This window comes from Bos javanicus, chromosome 1, assembly GCF_032452875.1.
Source record: "Bos javanicus breed banteng chromosome 1, ARS-OSU_banteng_1.0, whole genome shotgun sequence".
NCBI classification, from domain to species: Eukaryota; Metazoa; Chordata; class Mammalia; order Artiodactyla; family Bovidae; genus Bos; species Bos javanicus.
In genome coordinates, this window is record NC_083868.1 from 142178425 (window position 1) to 142193533 (window position 15109).

Below are 15109 nucleotides of genomic sequence, written 5' to 3' on the forward strand. Positions count from 1 at the left end.
TTCAAATGGTGGGTTGGAGATGAACAGGTAGAGGGTTCAGCTGACACCGACAGGGCACTGAGGGTCAGGGGCACATCCATTCACTTACCGGATACATTTTAAAGAGCACCTACTGTATGCCAGTCACTAACTGCTCTAGCTGAGGTTCTTCAGAGTCCGAGATTCCCTTGCTCCCTTGGAACTCATATCTCAGTGCGGAAGATGAAAAAGATGTGGACGAATATGATACAAATTACGGTGCGACAGTTCTGCTGCGGAGGAAAATGACGTAGGAAAGAGGTGGGGCAGGTGCGCTGTCTCAGGTGGAGTGGCTGGGGCTGCCCCTGGGGTGGGGTGAGCTTTGTGAGTGTGAGGGGGTCATGAGACCGACAAGGGACAAGGAGGAGGTGGTGGGCTGAGCCATGATCCCCAAATGACCTCTCCCTAGCCCAGGACCTGTGAGTAGGACATCTCATACCACGAGGTGCGGAGGGCGCTCTGCAGGTGGGATTAGGCTGAGAACCTTGACACAGAGGTGACCTGGATAATCTGGGTGGGTCCAATGTCATCACAGACTCCTCAGGACAGAGAGGCTGAGGGTCAGAGCCAGAGACAGCAGACATGATGAGGGAGGCAGAGAGGGGAGAGGAGCCGCCTCTCTCGCCTTGGAGGTGGGACGGGAACACCAGCCTCAGAGTGTGTGCCTCTCCATGGACTAGAGCAGAAAGAGATGGTTCTCCCTGGAGCCTCCAGAAGGATTGCAGCCACATCTCGATGTTAGGCTTCCGGCCTTGGGCTGTGAGAGCACATTCCTCTTGTCTTTAGCCTCTAAAGTGAAAGTTCTTTACAGCATGGACTTTACTTTCACCACCAGACACACCCACAACTTGGCATCGTTTCCACTTTGGTGCACCCTTTCACTCTTTCTGGGGCCATTTCTCCGTTCTTCCCCAGTGGCATATTGGACACCTACCAACTTGGGGGCTCATCTTCTGATGTCATACCTTTTGCCTCTACGTACTGTTTATGGGGTTCTCAAGGCAAGAATGCTGGAGTGGTTTGCCATTCCCTTCTCCACGTTTTGTCAAACTCCACCATGACCCGTCCGTCTTGGGTGGCCCTACATGGTTTGGCTCATAGTTTCATTGAGCTACACAAGGCTGTGATCCATGTGGTCATTTTGGTTAGTTTTCTGGATTGTGGTTTTGATTCTGGAGACTGTGGGATTGTCGTTCTTGTTTTTTCTATCTGCCCTCTGATGGATGAGGATAAGAGGCTTGTGCAAGCTTCCTAATGGGAGAGACTGGCTGTGGGGGAAATCTGGGTCCTGCTCTGGCGGGCAAAGCCATTCTCAGTAAATCTTTAATTTTCTGCTAATGGGTGGGGCTGTGCTCCCTCCCTGTTAGTTGTTTGGTTGCCCTGAGTTAAGTCAGTCCTGGGGTCTACAAACTCTGTGGTAGGGCTAATGGTGACCTCCACGAGGGCTTATGCAGACACACGTCTCCCAGGGCCGCGGCTGCCAGTGCCCCGTCAGCAGGTCACTGCTGGCTCATATGTGCGCGGGAGACCCTCAAAGAGTCAGACAAACCTCCGTGACTGAACAACAACAAAGCAAAAGTGTTAGTCGCTCAGTCCTGTCTGACCCTACGACCCCAAGGACTATGTAGCCCACCAGGCTCCTCCGTCCATGGGATTCTCCAGGTGAGAATACTGGAGCGGGTTGCCATTTCCATCTCCAGGGGATCTTCCCAACCCAGGGATCAAACCTGGGTCTCCTGCATTGCAGGCAGATTCTTTACTGTCTGAGCCACCAGGGAAACCCGAAGTGTGTGGTAATTCTTCCCAGCAGCCACAGGAAACTGATGCCAGGAATCAGGGCCCAGCAGCATGGAATTCAAAGACCAGGAAGCCGGCGGGGGTGGAGCCAGGCAGGAGGGTCGGGGACAGGAGGCAGAGCCAGGCAGGCCCACATGGTGTAGTCACGGCAAGACCACGGGGAATTGTAACATTTTACTCTAGAAAATTGTAGACAAGTATTGGAAGGAAAGTTATGACCAACCTAGATAGCATATTGAAAAGCAGAGACATTACTTTGCCAACAAAGGTCCATCTAGTCAAGGCTATGGTTTTTCCTGTGGTCATGTATGGATGTGAGAGTTGGACTGTGAAGAAGGCTGAGCGCCGAAGAATTGATGCTTTTGAACTGTGGTGTTGGAGAAGACTCTTGAGAGTCCCTTGGACTGCAAGAAGATCCAACCAGTCCATTCTGAAGGAGATCAGCCCTGGGATTTCTTTGGAACGAATGATGCTAAAGCTGAAACTCCAGTACTTTGGCCACCTCATGTGAAGAGTTGACTCATTGGAAAAGACTCTGATGCTGGGAGGGATTGGGGGCAGGAGGAGAAGGGGACGACAGAGGATGAGATGGCTGGATGGCATCACTGACTGGATGGACGTGAGTCTGAGTGAACTCCAGGAGTTGGTGACGGACAGGGAGGCCTGGCGTGCTGCGATTCATGGGGTCTCGAAGAGTCGGACACGACTGAGCAACTGAACTGAACTGAACTGAACTGATACACACAGAGAAAAGAGTACAACAGATATCTCCTCGTCCATCCACCCCCTCCTCCCCCATCCCCATTATGCCGAAGTCTCCTTCCTCAAACCACTTCATCTGTTACTACATCAGAATGAATTTCTAGGAGAGAAGAATGAGATTTTTAAAACATTTAAAAAACCAAAGCAGTAATTCCTTAATATCATTGAACAGTGTGTTGAAATTTCTAGGGGTCTCACCTAGTGGTCTCATTTTCATAATTTTTCAATTTGAGTTACAATTTAAATCAGATCTACCCATTAGTAGGCTTCAAGTTTGATCCCTGATCGAGAAGATTCTCCTAGAGGAAGAAATGGCAACCAACTGCTGTATTCTTGCCTGAAAAATCCCACAACAGAGAAGCCTGGTGGGCTAGAGTCCATCCCCACAAAACAGCTGGATATGACAGCACACAAGCATGCATGCTCACCCATTAGTAATGGTATCTCTTACGTCATTTTTTAGACTAGAAGTTTGCCCCTCCATCTCTGTTTCCTTGTAGTTGCTGGAGGATCCTGCTCCCTTAGCCCGGCAGAGTTTCCCACCGACTGGGGTCTGCCAGTTTGCATCCCTGGGGCTCCCCATCATCATGACCCCTTGCTGGAATTTCTGTAAACTGCAGCTGGCTCTGGGGCAGGCCTTTCTGGTGGTGCCCAGGCCTGCTCTGTATCAGGTGAAGTTAATGAGTGCTTACAAGTGCGTGGAACATACAGGGTGGTAGAGTAAACCAGCTCTACCGAGACACAACTGTGAAAACCTTACAACCCTGACTGGGTGACACAGCTGTCCCTTCCCACCTGTTGCATTCAGAATGGGCTGCACTCAGCAGCTTTGTGTGCCCTGCTCCCTCACTCCGAAGCCCTCACCAACGGCTCTGGAGTGGTTTAAGGACACCCCCAGCTCCCTCATTCTTCAGGGGAGGGGGTACGTATGCTGCACCCTGTTCCAGACTTTCCTGAGGGGTCCCACTCTGCTCGCTGCCTGAATGACATACACTTCATTGCCACCTTCCTTCCTCCTGGGACATTATGCCCAAATGTCCCAAACAAACCGCGGGCTGCAGAATCCCTGTCTCCAGGCCAGCTCCCCAGAGAACTCACACTAAGTAGTGATCCAAGCACATCTTCACTCATTTATCAAACCGTGATGCCTGGCTGTGGGGAGAGGAGCACAGGCGACACTGAGACGGGCCACATGGTCCTGCGACGTGAGACCTCCTGGGATGTGTGTGCGCACCAAAGTCACAACGAAAGGAAATGTGACGTTTTAGACCGAGGTCAGTGAAGATAAAGATTTTTTTTCTCATCTGAATTTTGGATGAGTGCTACTGAACCAGACTTGGGTCCGTTTGCTCCTGTGTAACAAAGCCAGTCTACTGATTCCAGTCACGGTGAAGGTCATGAGCCTGCTGGGCAGGGGACCATGAAGGCCGAATCCCATCGGTCATCAGAGTCATGCAGTGGCCTTGTGGATAAGCCCCAGTTACCAAGGATGGTGGAGCAGAGCGTGAAGGAGGCTGGGCCTGAGGGATCAGGGACGTTTGCTTAGGGCAGACCACCTAAGCCACCCCTCCAGCCTGACCGCTGGACCTGCCCCTACCCTCACCCCATGTGAAGAACCTGCTCACGGCCCCCCACCCACACCTTGGGAGTGAGCAAGGGCAACTGTTACTTGTTCACGGCCCCGCCCACCCCACCCCTACTGCAGCAGGGGCCCCTGTAGAGCCTCACCTGCATTTCTACTATTAAAGAGGCCAAGAACCCTGGTCAGTAGCAGGGGGACAGAAGAGGATGCTGTGGGGGAGGTCTTTGATGGCCTTAGTATCTCCTCTTAAGCAGTTCAGCAGAAATGTGGGTACACCTGATTCAATCTAGCCTCCAAAACTTCCTCTTATCATTCTGGGATCTGATCTATTACTTTAACAACATGCTAACAGCAGTGGGAGGATAAGTCACCCCTAGTCTTAGCACCCCAGCAAATTATTTTTATTTTCCCCTGTTTCCTTCCAGTTTTTTTTTTTTTTTAACCTTATTTAAATCCTGCTATGTATGCAATTTTATATTCTGGCTTCTTTACTTCCCATTATGTCGTGTAAAGATTTCTGAGAAGCAACCTGGTCTTTTTGATTACGATTTTCGATGGTTGGGTAACAGTGGTATGCTATAGCAGTGATATAATTCGCTTAGCTGTTTCCCTCGGGGGCAGCTTTTAGGTCACCTCCAACATTCTGCTCTGCAGACTAGAACGTTCTTGCTAACATTATGAAGTGGTTCTGGAGAATATTGTTACAATTGAGTTTGAATTAATAATTTAATCCACATGTTCCTTTCCCTTTGAAGGGAGGGGTTGGCTATTCCTAAAGTCTCTGGGTTTTTAAAAACTTTTTATTTTATATTGGATTATCTGGTGGCTCAGACTATAAAGAATCTGTCTGCAATGCAGGAGACCTGGGTTTAATCCCTGGGTCAGGAAGATCCCTTGGAGAAGGGAATGGCTACTCACTCCAGTACTTTTGCCTGGAGAATTCCATGGACAGAGGAACCCGACAGGCTACAGTCCATGGGATCACCAAGAGTTGGATACCACTGAGCAACTTTTATACTCATAGCCGATTAACAATGTTGCAATAGTGGACAGAGAAGGGACTCAGCCATACATGTACATGTATCCATTCTTCCCCAAACTTCCCTCCCATCCAGGCTGCTACATAACATTGAGCAGGGTTCCATGTCCTATACAGTAGGTCCTTGTTGGTTATTCATTTTAAACAAAGCAGTATACTCATGACCATCCCAAACTCCCTAACTTCCTTACCCCACTGTCTTACCCACCTGACAACTCTAAGTCTTTCTCTAAGTCTGTGAGTCTGTTTCTGTTTTGTTAAGTTCAATTTAGTTCAGTCGCTCAGTCGTGTCTGACTCTTTGTGACCCTGTGAACCGCAGCACGCCAGGCCTCCCTGTCCATCACCAACTCCCACAGTTTACCCAAACTCATGTCCATTGAATCGGTGATGCCATCCAACCATCTCATCCTCTGTCATCCCCTTCTCCTGCCTTCAATCTTTCCCAGCATCAGGGTCTTTTCCAGTGAATCAGTTTTTCGCATCCGATGGCCAAAGGACTGGAGTTTCAGCTTCATCATCAGTCCTTCCAATGAACACCCAGGACTGATCTCCTTTAGGATGGACTGGTTGGATCTCCTTGCAGTCTAAGGGACTCTCAAGAGTCTTCTCCAGTACCATAGTTCAAAAGCATCAATTCTTTGGTGCTCAGCTTTCTTTATAGTCCAACTCTCACATCCATACATGACTACTGGAAAAACCATAACCTTGACTAGACGGACCTTTGTTGGCAAAGTAATGTCTCTGCTTTTTAATATGCTGTCTAGGTTGCTCGTAACTTTCCTTCCAAGGAGTAAGCGTCTTTTAATTTCATGGCTGCAGTCACCATCTGTTTTGTAAATAAGTTCATCGGTATCATTTCTTTTTAGATTCCCCATATAAGGGATGTCACACAACATTTCTTTCTCTGACTTCACTCAGTATGACAGTCTCTAGGTCCATCCATGTTTCTGTAAACAACATTATTTCATTTCTTAATGATGGGGTAATATTCTGGTGTGTGTGTGTGTGTGTGTGTGTGTGTGTGTGTGTGTGTGTGTGTATACAGACCACATCGTCTTTTTCTCTTTTAAAAAAGCACCTGCCAGCCCCACTTTTGCAACAAAACACTCCTCTCTTGTGTCCTGAGTCTTTGTCTGATTAGAACCTTGTGCCTCTTCTGTGCACAAATGCCCCCACAGAGCTTTTCACAGAACCCCTACAGACCATCCCAGATCACCTGGACCAACTCCCAATGAGCATGAGCACTCAGTCACTTCAGTCGTGTCCGGCTCTTTCTGGCCCTATAGACTGTAGTTCACCAGGCTGCTCTGTCCATGGGATTCTCCAGGCAAGAATACTGAAGTGGACACCATGCTCTCCTCCAGAGGATCTTTCCAACCAGAGGTTGTATCCGAGTCTCTTATGTCTCCTGCATTGGCAGTAGATTCTTTAAATCCTAAAGGAAATCAACCCTGAGTATTTATGGGAAAGACTGAAGATGAAGCTCCAACATTTTGGCCACCTGATGTGAAGAGGTGACTGATGGGAAAAGACCCTGATGCTGGGAAAGATTGAAGGCAAAAGGATAAGGGGGTGACAGAGGATGAGATGGGTGGATGGCATCACCGACTCAATGGATGTGATTTTGAGCAGTCTGGAAGATGGTGAAGGACAGGGAAGCCTGGTGTGCCGTGACCATGGGGTCACAAAGAGTCAGAGTCAGACACGGCAGAGCTACTGAACAACAACAAGTACCACCTGGGAAGACCAGTGGCCATAGAAGGTCGGAGTAGTCATCGGCTCAGGCATCTGCAAAAACATCAGGCTCCACTTACAGACAGGAATACTGCCAAACTGCCATGCTGCTGCATTGTAAGTTTCCCTCAAGATAAAGGGCCACCTGAGAGCTGAACACAAACAGAGAAATAGCAACACCCCAGATTCACTTCCAACAGGGCAGGAAAGACATGGCTGGTGTCTCCAGATCAGAAATTTAAAGTGAATTCCAATTGTATATGGCTAAGGGAAACAGCACATGTTTTAAATTTAGAAGCTAATATAATAAATGAGCTATCTGCTGGAACGAGTTAGAGGTACAAATCCATGGAAAATACAGCACAAATCTCAGATGCTTTTCTTGTGAAATTAGTCACCCAATTAATGACACACGGGGCAGCTGGAATCTTGCACAAAACAAAAACTGTAAGAGATATCGCCCAGTTTGCACTTAATGTTCCAGGAACGTGTTCTGCGTTTAGGATGGATGGAAGGAACTGGATTCAAGGGTCATCCTAACTCCCTTCAACATGGTCCCTTCCCAGCTGGGGCCTGATGATGGTGAGCATCTTGGTAAATAACTGTGCTGGGTCTGCTGCTTGAGGAAGGCAGGCTGCCAAAGACAGCCACTCAAGTTCACAAGCCTGATATGCAATCAGGTTTCTGACAATTGAAGGCTCAACACCTTCGCTCTAGTCCTGTGTTTGTACCTTTACAAGGTTCAGGTGTTCAACTGAGAGGTCCAGGGATTAGAAAGGAGCGGAGCCTGACACGGGAGACACGGGAAAGGCCATGGTGCGGGCATCAACCTTCCGGCCCCACCAGACGTGGGTCAGGGCTGCCTGGAGAAAACAAGGGCTGAGACCCGTGGACACAGAGAATCTAACATGCTTCACTGAGATCAACGTCAACTTCTGAATTCAGGTTCACAGCTGTAGCCTGGGGAGGACCACAGGGCAGGGGTACCCTGGGATCACTCACAGTCGAGAATCGACTGATTTATTTTCTGGGACCACATTTTAAAAGGAGGGAGCATTGCCAGGCTGGGGACAGCAACAGAAATTGTCCTGGCTGATGAACTTAAATCCAAGTCAGAGGGAAGGTGGCAGGGTCAGAAACAAAGGATTATTGCCAGCTTACAGTATCTGTCTGTCCTACAGGAGAGGGAGGGAGTAGCCTTAGCGTGTCAGAAGTTGGCTGGGTTTGCAGCAACATGGAGAACTTTCCAACCAGCTGTGCTGTCTCGCCAACTGCTGCCTTGAGAACTACTTAGACTGGGGAGGTGGATTCATTTTCTGGGGCTGCTATCATGAAGTGCCACAAACCTAGGGGTTTAAAGCAACAGAGATTTGCAGAAACCTGTCATCCTTATCCCTGGGTCCAGGTCGAGGTGTTGGAAGGGAAGGTCTACTTTGGAGGCTCTAGGGAGACCGCTGCTTTGTACCTCCCTCTTTCTGGGGGAGCACGAAGTCCTTGGCTGTGGCCACATCACTCCCACCTTCGAGGCCGACACAGCATCTTCAATTCTTCTGCTCCTTCTTCACGTAGTCTCCTCTTCTGTGTGTGTGTGTCCACTCTCTCATCTTGTGATTGCACTGAGGGCCCACCTGGATAATCCAGGACCGTCTCTTCTCAAGACCCCTAATTTCATCACCCCTGAAAAGACTCTTTTTCCAAATAAGGTCACATTTGCAGGTTCTAGGGATCAGGAGCTGCTGTCTTTGGAGGTCAGTCTGTTCCTGGTGATGGAATCATTTAGGAGTACAGCACAGGGCAGTGGGGAGCTTTGTCATTAATTATTAGACAGCTTTGCCACTTACTTTCTCCTTGACATTTCTAGGCCTCAGTTTTGTCCTCTGTAAAATGGGATCATAGTAGTACCTGGTATTGTTGGAGAGGCTGTGTGGTATGACATATCCTGTGCAACAGCACTCAGCCAATAGCATCTCTAAGTGTGTTACTGATAGCCTGGCCAGCAGTGTGATGGAGTCATGGGAGGGGGTTTTCCCATATCCCTCTGCTGATACGATGCCAGCCACACTGGCTTGCACATCCCATGCATGTGTCTGGTATTGCTGTGGACATTAACCCATCTTTGTTTCCGTCACTGCCTGGGGGCACAGTAGCTACTCAATAAACATCAAACCATATGAAATTGCCACTGTTTGTTTGACAAAGGCACAGAAAAACACTGGATGATTCAGTGAAAGGACTGACGTGTACAGGCTCCCTCCTCCTGCAAGGAGAGGTCTCAGAAAGCTGCGGGAATTCAGATGGAGGGAAGCTGGGCTCACATGTCTCTCCAGCATCCACTGGTTTATACCCTCTTCTTTGAGGAGTCTTGCAAGGGCTTCTGGTGGGGAAGCACAGGGCACTGCCATTTCTAAAGGGCAGCTCAGGGAGGGCACACAGGGCTGGGTTGCAGGGCAAGGGAGGGACTCCGGTCTGACCCTGAGCCTCTTGGCAGCCAGGGCAAAAAGGGAGATGGTTGACTTGTACCAGTGATAATTTTTACTAAAAGGAAGCATACAGCTTTGTCTGAAAAGACATTTTTTCATAATATTTGAAAACATATATCCTATGAATCCTTATAAGTAGGGCTTTGAAAACAACGCATATTTTAATTCCTTATTCTCTAGTATGGCTTTACAAAAGATTTAAAAAATTGCCTTCTTGCTTGTTTCTTATTGAACTCGAATTCTGCTGTAAAAGTGATTGTGCCTAGACTTTCGGCCACCTTACTTTTTGTATAATTCATGTTGCCCAGTTGCTTGCTGTAAAGCCAGAATTTTTCTCCCACAAGAGGGATTTAATTCCATGTGAGCATTAAAATATATTTTGGTTGTTATATTCAAGTGTTGCTCTTTAAAACATGAATTTCGATTTGAAAACACAGAGCACCTCAGCCTGACTCTGGTCTTGCTTTCCTACCGGGCCATTGTTTTGGGGATGAATTAGCCAAGCAGAAGTCCAAAGGAAAGTGATGAAGTGTTCCTGAATCAGAAGAGCGGGCCCTTTGATTTTGTGTTGAGATAAACGTAGCACAGAAAGCTCACACCATGTGTTAATCTGCTCAGGCTGATGATACACATCACAAACTGGGGGCTTAAACAGCAGACAGGCTTTTCTGGTGGCTCAGTGATAAAGAATCCGCCTGCCAATGCAGGAGACACAGGAGACTTGGGTTCAGTCTCTGTGTTGGGAAGATCTCCTGGAGGAGGGCATGGCGACCCACTCCAGTATTCTTGCCTGGAGAATCCCATGGACAGAGGAGCCATGGTTACAATCCATGGGATCACAAAAAGTCAGACACGCCTGATTGGCTAAAGAACCACAACGAACAGCAGACATTTACTTTTCTCTGTCTAGAGGCTGCAAGTCCAAGATCAGGGCATGGGCAGGTTGGTGCCTTCTGAGGCCTCTTGGCATGTAGATAGCTGTCTTCTCCCTGCGTCCTCACAGGGCCATCTCTCTGCATATTTGCGTCCTGATTGCCTCCTCCTGTAAGGACGCCAGTCACACTGGGTTAGGATCTAGCCTAATGACCTCACTTTAACTTAATAACTTCTTAAAGACTCTGCCTTCAAATACAGCCACATTTTGAGGCATTGGGAGTTAGGACCCTAACACATGAATATTAGGGGAACACAATTCTGTCCATCGCACATCATAATGTGTTTTGACCGCAACTACAAAAACAGCTTGGTTATTTCCATGGCTTGGTTATTGTGCATAATAACGCAATGAACATGGGGGTGCAGGTGTCTCTTTGAGCTAGTGATTTTGTTTCCTTTAGATCAATATCCAGGAATGGAATTAATGGAGTGTATGGTAGCTCTATTTTTCTTTTCTTGAGGATACTTCATGCTGTTTTCCATGGTGGCTGTATCACTTTATATTCCCACCAGCAGTGCATGGGGGTTCTCATTTTTCTTTTTTTTTCACATTTTAAAATCACTTTATTGAGGTGTGATTGGCATATAAAAAGTTGTATGTATTTAACGCACATGACTTGATGAGTTTGAAGATAAGTATACACTCTTGAAACCATCAGAGGTTTCCCATTTTTCCATATCCTCGCCAATATTTATTATCTCTTACCCTTCTAATAATAGCCATTCTAACACTTATGAATTGCTACCTCAGGATGGTTTTCATTTCCATTTCCTGATGATTAGTGACATTGAGCATCTTTTCTTGGACCTGTTGACCATTTGTATGTCTTCTTTGGAAAAATGTCTATTCAGATCTTCCATCCATTTACAAATTGGAGTATTATTTTTTCTTGCTATTGAGTTGCATGATTTCAAATATATTTTGGATATTAGCCCCTGATTAGATGAATAATTTACAGATATTTTCTCCCAGCCTGTAGGTTACCTTTTCATTTCGTGGCTGGTTTCCTTTGCCAGGGAGTAGCTTCTCAGTTTGATGTTGGTTCACTTGTTGACTTTTGCTTCTTTTGCTTCCCTCTGATGTTTTCTGCATCTTTCTTGTTCTACCCTTTTGCAGATTACCCTCCCATCAGAGACCTCATGATCCTCAATGTCACCAGCAGCAGCTTTCAAGTGTCCTGGAGCTTAAACTCCACCCAGAACCACACTTTCTGGGTAAAGGTTTACCAGGGTGAAGAGTTGTTCAGGAGTGCCAGCACCCCCGGGACGAGTCTGGAGGTGGCCGGGCTGGAGGCTGGAGTGAGGTATGGGGTGAAGACCAGCTACCAGGCATGCGGGGCCAACATCACTGCCATGGTCACTGCCAGGACCGGTAAGGCCACATCCAAAATCCTTATCACCTGTGAGTTTCTCAGTCTAGTCCAGTTCTGTTGGCCGTAGTGATTCAAATCATTGTGCTTCCTGTGAGCAGAGCAGGGGTGGTCACTGGCCCGACCCCACCCCTCCTGGGAGGGGGACAGTGGACGCGCTCCGTGTCCTGGAGCAGTGCCACGGCACTCCTTGTCTGGACAGGCTCCCTCGCTCCCCAGCACCTCACCCTGACTGAGGGCTCGATGGGGGCTCTATGGAGACCTCATCTTTCTGGGGTTTGAGGGATGCATGAAGTGGTCAGATAGAGTGAGGCCCCAAGTGAACTAGAGCTGAAGACACTTTTCCTCCCACATAAACACAATATATTCATGAATTGGGGATTCCAGTATCCATGTGACTCTGACTGGTGGCTGACACTGGCCACCTCCCCTCTGCCTGGTCTCAGTGGTGCTGGGTTCTAGAGACTTCTGTTGGGTTTGGCCCCCGGGGTCGGGGAGTTCCCTCCTAGGCTGGCCCCTGGCAACAGGACAAGGAAGTGTGTGTGGGGACAGTGGGCTCTGAGACATTCTGGGGACCAGAGAAGCGGGGAGCCCCAGCCTAGGGGTTCTGAGCAGGCAAAGGGCAGAAATCCCTGCATGAAAGACCCTATGAGGAAAGGGTGGGGAGGAGGGATATATTGGGAGTTTGGGCTCGACATGGACACACTACTACATTTAAAATGGGTAACCAATAAGGACCTTCTGCAGAGCATAGGGAACTCTGCTCAATATTATGTAACAACCTAAATGCTACAAGAATTTGAGAAAGAATAGATACATGTATATGCATAACTGAACCACTTTTCTCTATACCTGAAACTAACATAACATTGTTAATCAACTTTACTTAATATAAAACATTTTTTAAAAAAGGAAAAAAGAAAAAGACCCTACGGGGGTCAGTTTCATGCACAGGGATAATACCCATGACTGAAATAAGTGAGGTATGACAGGAGCAGTCATACCCTGCTGTCCTGTCATACCCTTTATGAACCAATTCAGGGCTGTCCCATGCAAAATCGTCAAAGCACACAGCACAGGTCCCTACCCAGAGGGCCCCTAGAGCCCTAGCCATGCAAAAAATGTAAGCCCTTGACTTTGCTACAAGCCTCCAATTTCCAAACTGGTGCCGTCTCCTCTTCTTGTTTTATTTTCAAATTGTTCCATGAAGAAAATGGGGGACCACTTGCTTCCCTTTGAGGAGACAGGGATGGGTGGGGCTCATCCCTGTGAGTCATCCTGGGGATGGCCCAGCCCTTCTGACTGCTGGCTTCTTTCTTCCGCCCCCTGCCCTCTACCTCCCCCCAGCTTGCCTCAGACATGACCATTTATGGAGCCAACATCCCAGCACAGATTCATCTCTGCTAGGACGTGTAGTAGGAACACGTAGCTCCCCTCACTCCCACTGACTCTGTGCCCCCTTCCCTCCCTTCCAATGCAGGATAGATAATTTGGAAGATTCCAGAAGACTCCTGATTACCAGCTTATTCATTCCCCAGCTGATTCTCTTTCCTTCTGTATATTGCAAAAATGCCTTCTATTTGCAGAGCCTTTTTTTTTTTTTTAAAGAAACTCGATTGGCTTTAGAGGTCTTAGCTAATTAATTTGACAGTGGTACAAGCCTGCTATGTTGGAGGCAGTGGAGATTATTGTAGCAATGGAGACCCAGGGCCTCATGGTGAATCCCGGTTCCCCAAGCACTGGTGGATACCGACCACTCGGGAGGCTCTGTGATGTGGGCAGGGCTGGGGCTCGGGAATCCTGGGCCTCAAGGTTCACTCGTTTCTCTTGCTGAGGTGGGAGACAGTTCAGAAGAGTCCTGGTCTAGAAATGGGCACTATTCAACCTGGGGACATTTCTGGGACTGTGTATGTGCAGCGGTGATAAATTCTGCCTTTGCTAGCTAGTGGAGAGAGCCAGGGTGGGAAAGAAGTGTGGGTGGCCTATAGGTCATTAGAGCTGCTGCAGCATCTGCTGTGGGTGTGGGCTTCATTTTTGATAATGAAAGAGACATACGTAAGCTCCCACATCCCACCTTGAGGCTTCCAGCTTCCCTTATGTCCACAGGAAAGGATGCTTTCCTTGTCGGGTGACCAACCCTACCATTTTGCCCTGGAGTGGGCCCTGGAGAGGTGGGAATTTTATTTTTGGAAAGCCAGAAACTCCTGGGCAAGTCAGGATGAATTGGTCACCTGAGAGGGTGGGACATGCACTTGTGATCCAGGCCAAGGAAAGCAGCGGCCACAGCTTGTGAGGGATTGCTGGAGGGAGGGGTCTTCATAGGCTACGTGGCTGGTTGACCGGTTCCCGCTGCTATGAACTATGTGACATTTATACCTCGTTCCCCTGTGCTGGCTCTAAAGGTGTGTGTTTGCGTCTGAGTTTCCATCATGCCAGTGCAGACGTATCATATTCCTTGTGTTGGTTTCTCCTAATGTGGCCACCAACCTGAGACACATGCCTCAATCTGTTTTCTAAAGCCTCCCCCTCCAAAGAGTAAGGGAGATTGGAAAATGTTAACAGAAAAGCTCACGGACTTCAGCTGACTCACATTATCGTCTATCTCAGATGCCCGAGTGTTTGAGGTCGTGGTCAGGATTCTAAACCGCAGTGTGACGGAGGAGCTGCTGGACCGTGGGAGCCCCGAGTTCCAGGACTTCTCCCAGCAACTGATGCATGAGGTAAAGCCTGGGAGAGGGGCTTCCGAGGGTCTGAGCCAGGAACCCAACTGGTGACCAATGTGGGTGTAGGACGAGCGCCTATCAACAGGGCTGGGGAGGGGGCAGTCTCAAATCCCATGGTTTTACTCAAAATGCCCCCTTTATGGGTAACTTACCTAGATTTGGGGCCAAAGTATCTTGGATTCAAATGGACTGGACCACTTGATGGCTTAGCTGGGTTTTCTGTTGAACCTTCCATCTCGGGGGTCTGGGGCTGCTACCCTCCTGCTTTGGGGCAGCTTCACTGAAGATGTATTTACCAGTGATCACAGCATCCGTCCCTCCCTGGGGCTGAGGGGAGTCACCAGCACAAGGCTTGGGAGAACAGGGCCAGTAGTGACTACCATTTATCCTCATAAGCTGAGTAGGAGAAAAGAACAAAATGCTGAACTGTCAGAAACTACGAAAGGTCTAGGATTTCACCCTGCCTGCAAGCTGGTAAGTTAGACTACTGGATGGAAGCTGGCAGAGGATGTGAGATGCCTGGATCAGAGATAAGGACTTCATTGCTCACAGCAGAGCAGGCAGCATGAGCATCAGATGGGTGCCAGGTCCCCTGCTGGCCCCCAAGTCCCGAGCAGGTGACACAGAGGGAAACTGGTTCCCTCTGCATGTGGTTGACGCACATGTA

General features: G+C 48.5%; 1 protein-coding gene across 1 annotated transcript in view; it reads left to right on the forward strand.

Moving 5' to 3' along the window:
- UMODL1 (uromodulin like 1) overlaps positions 1–15109 on the forward strand; it is a 75552-nt gene that overhangs the window by 21195 nt on the left and 39248 nt on the right. Inside the window, exons 7-9 of the mRNA XM_061426032.1 lie at positions 8057–8064; positions 11467–11721; positions 14327–14439. Of these exons, the coding sequence (XP_061282016.1) occupies positions 8057–8064; positions 11467–11721; positions 14327–14439 (376 nt within the window). The remainder of the gene's footprint in view (positions 1–8056; positions 8065–11466; positions 11722–14326; positions 14440–15109) is intronic.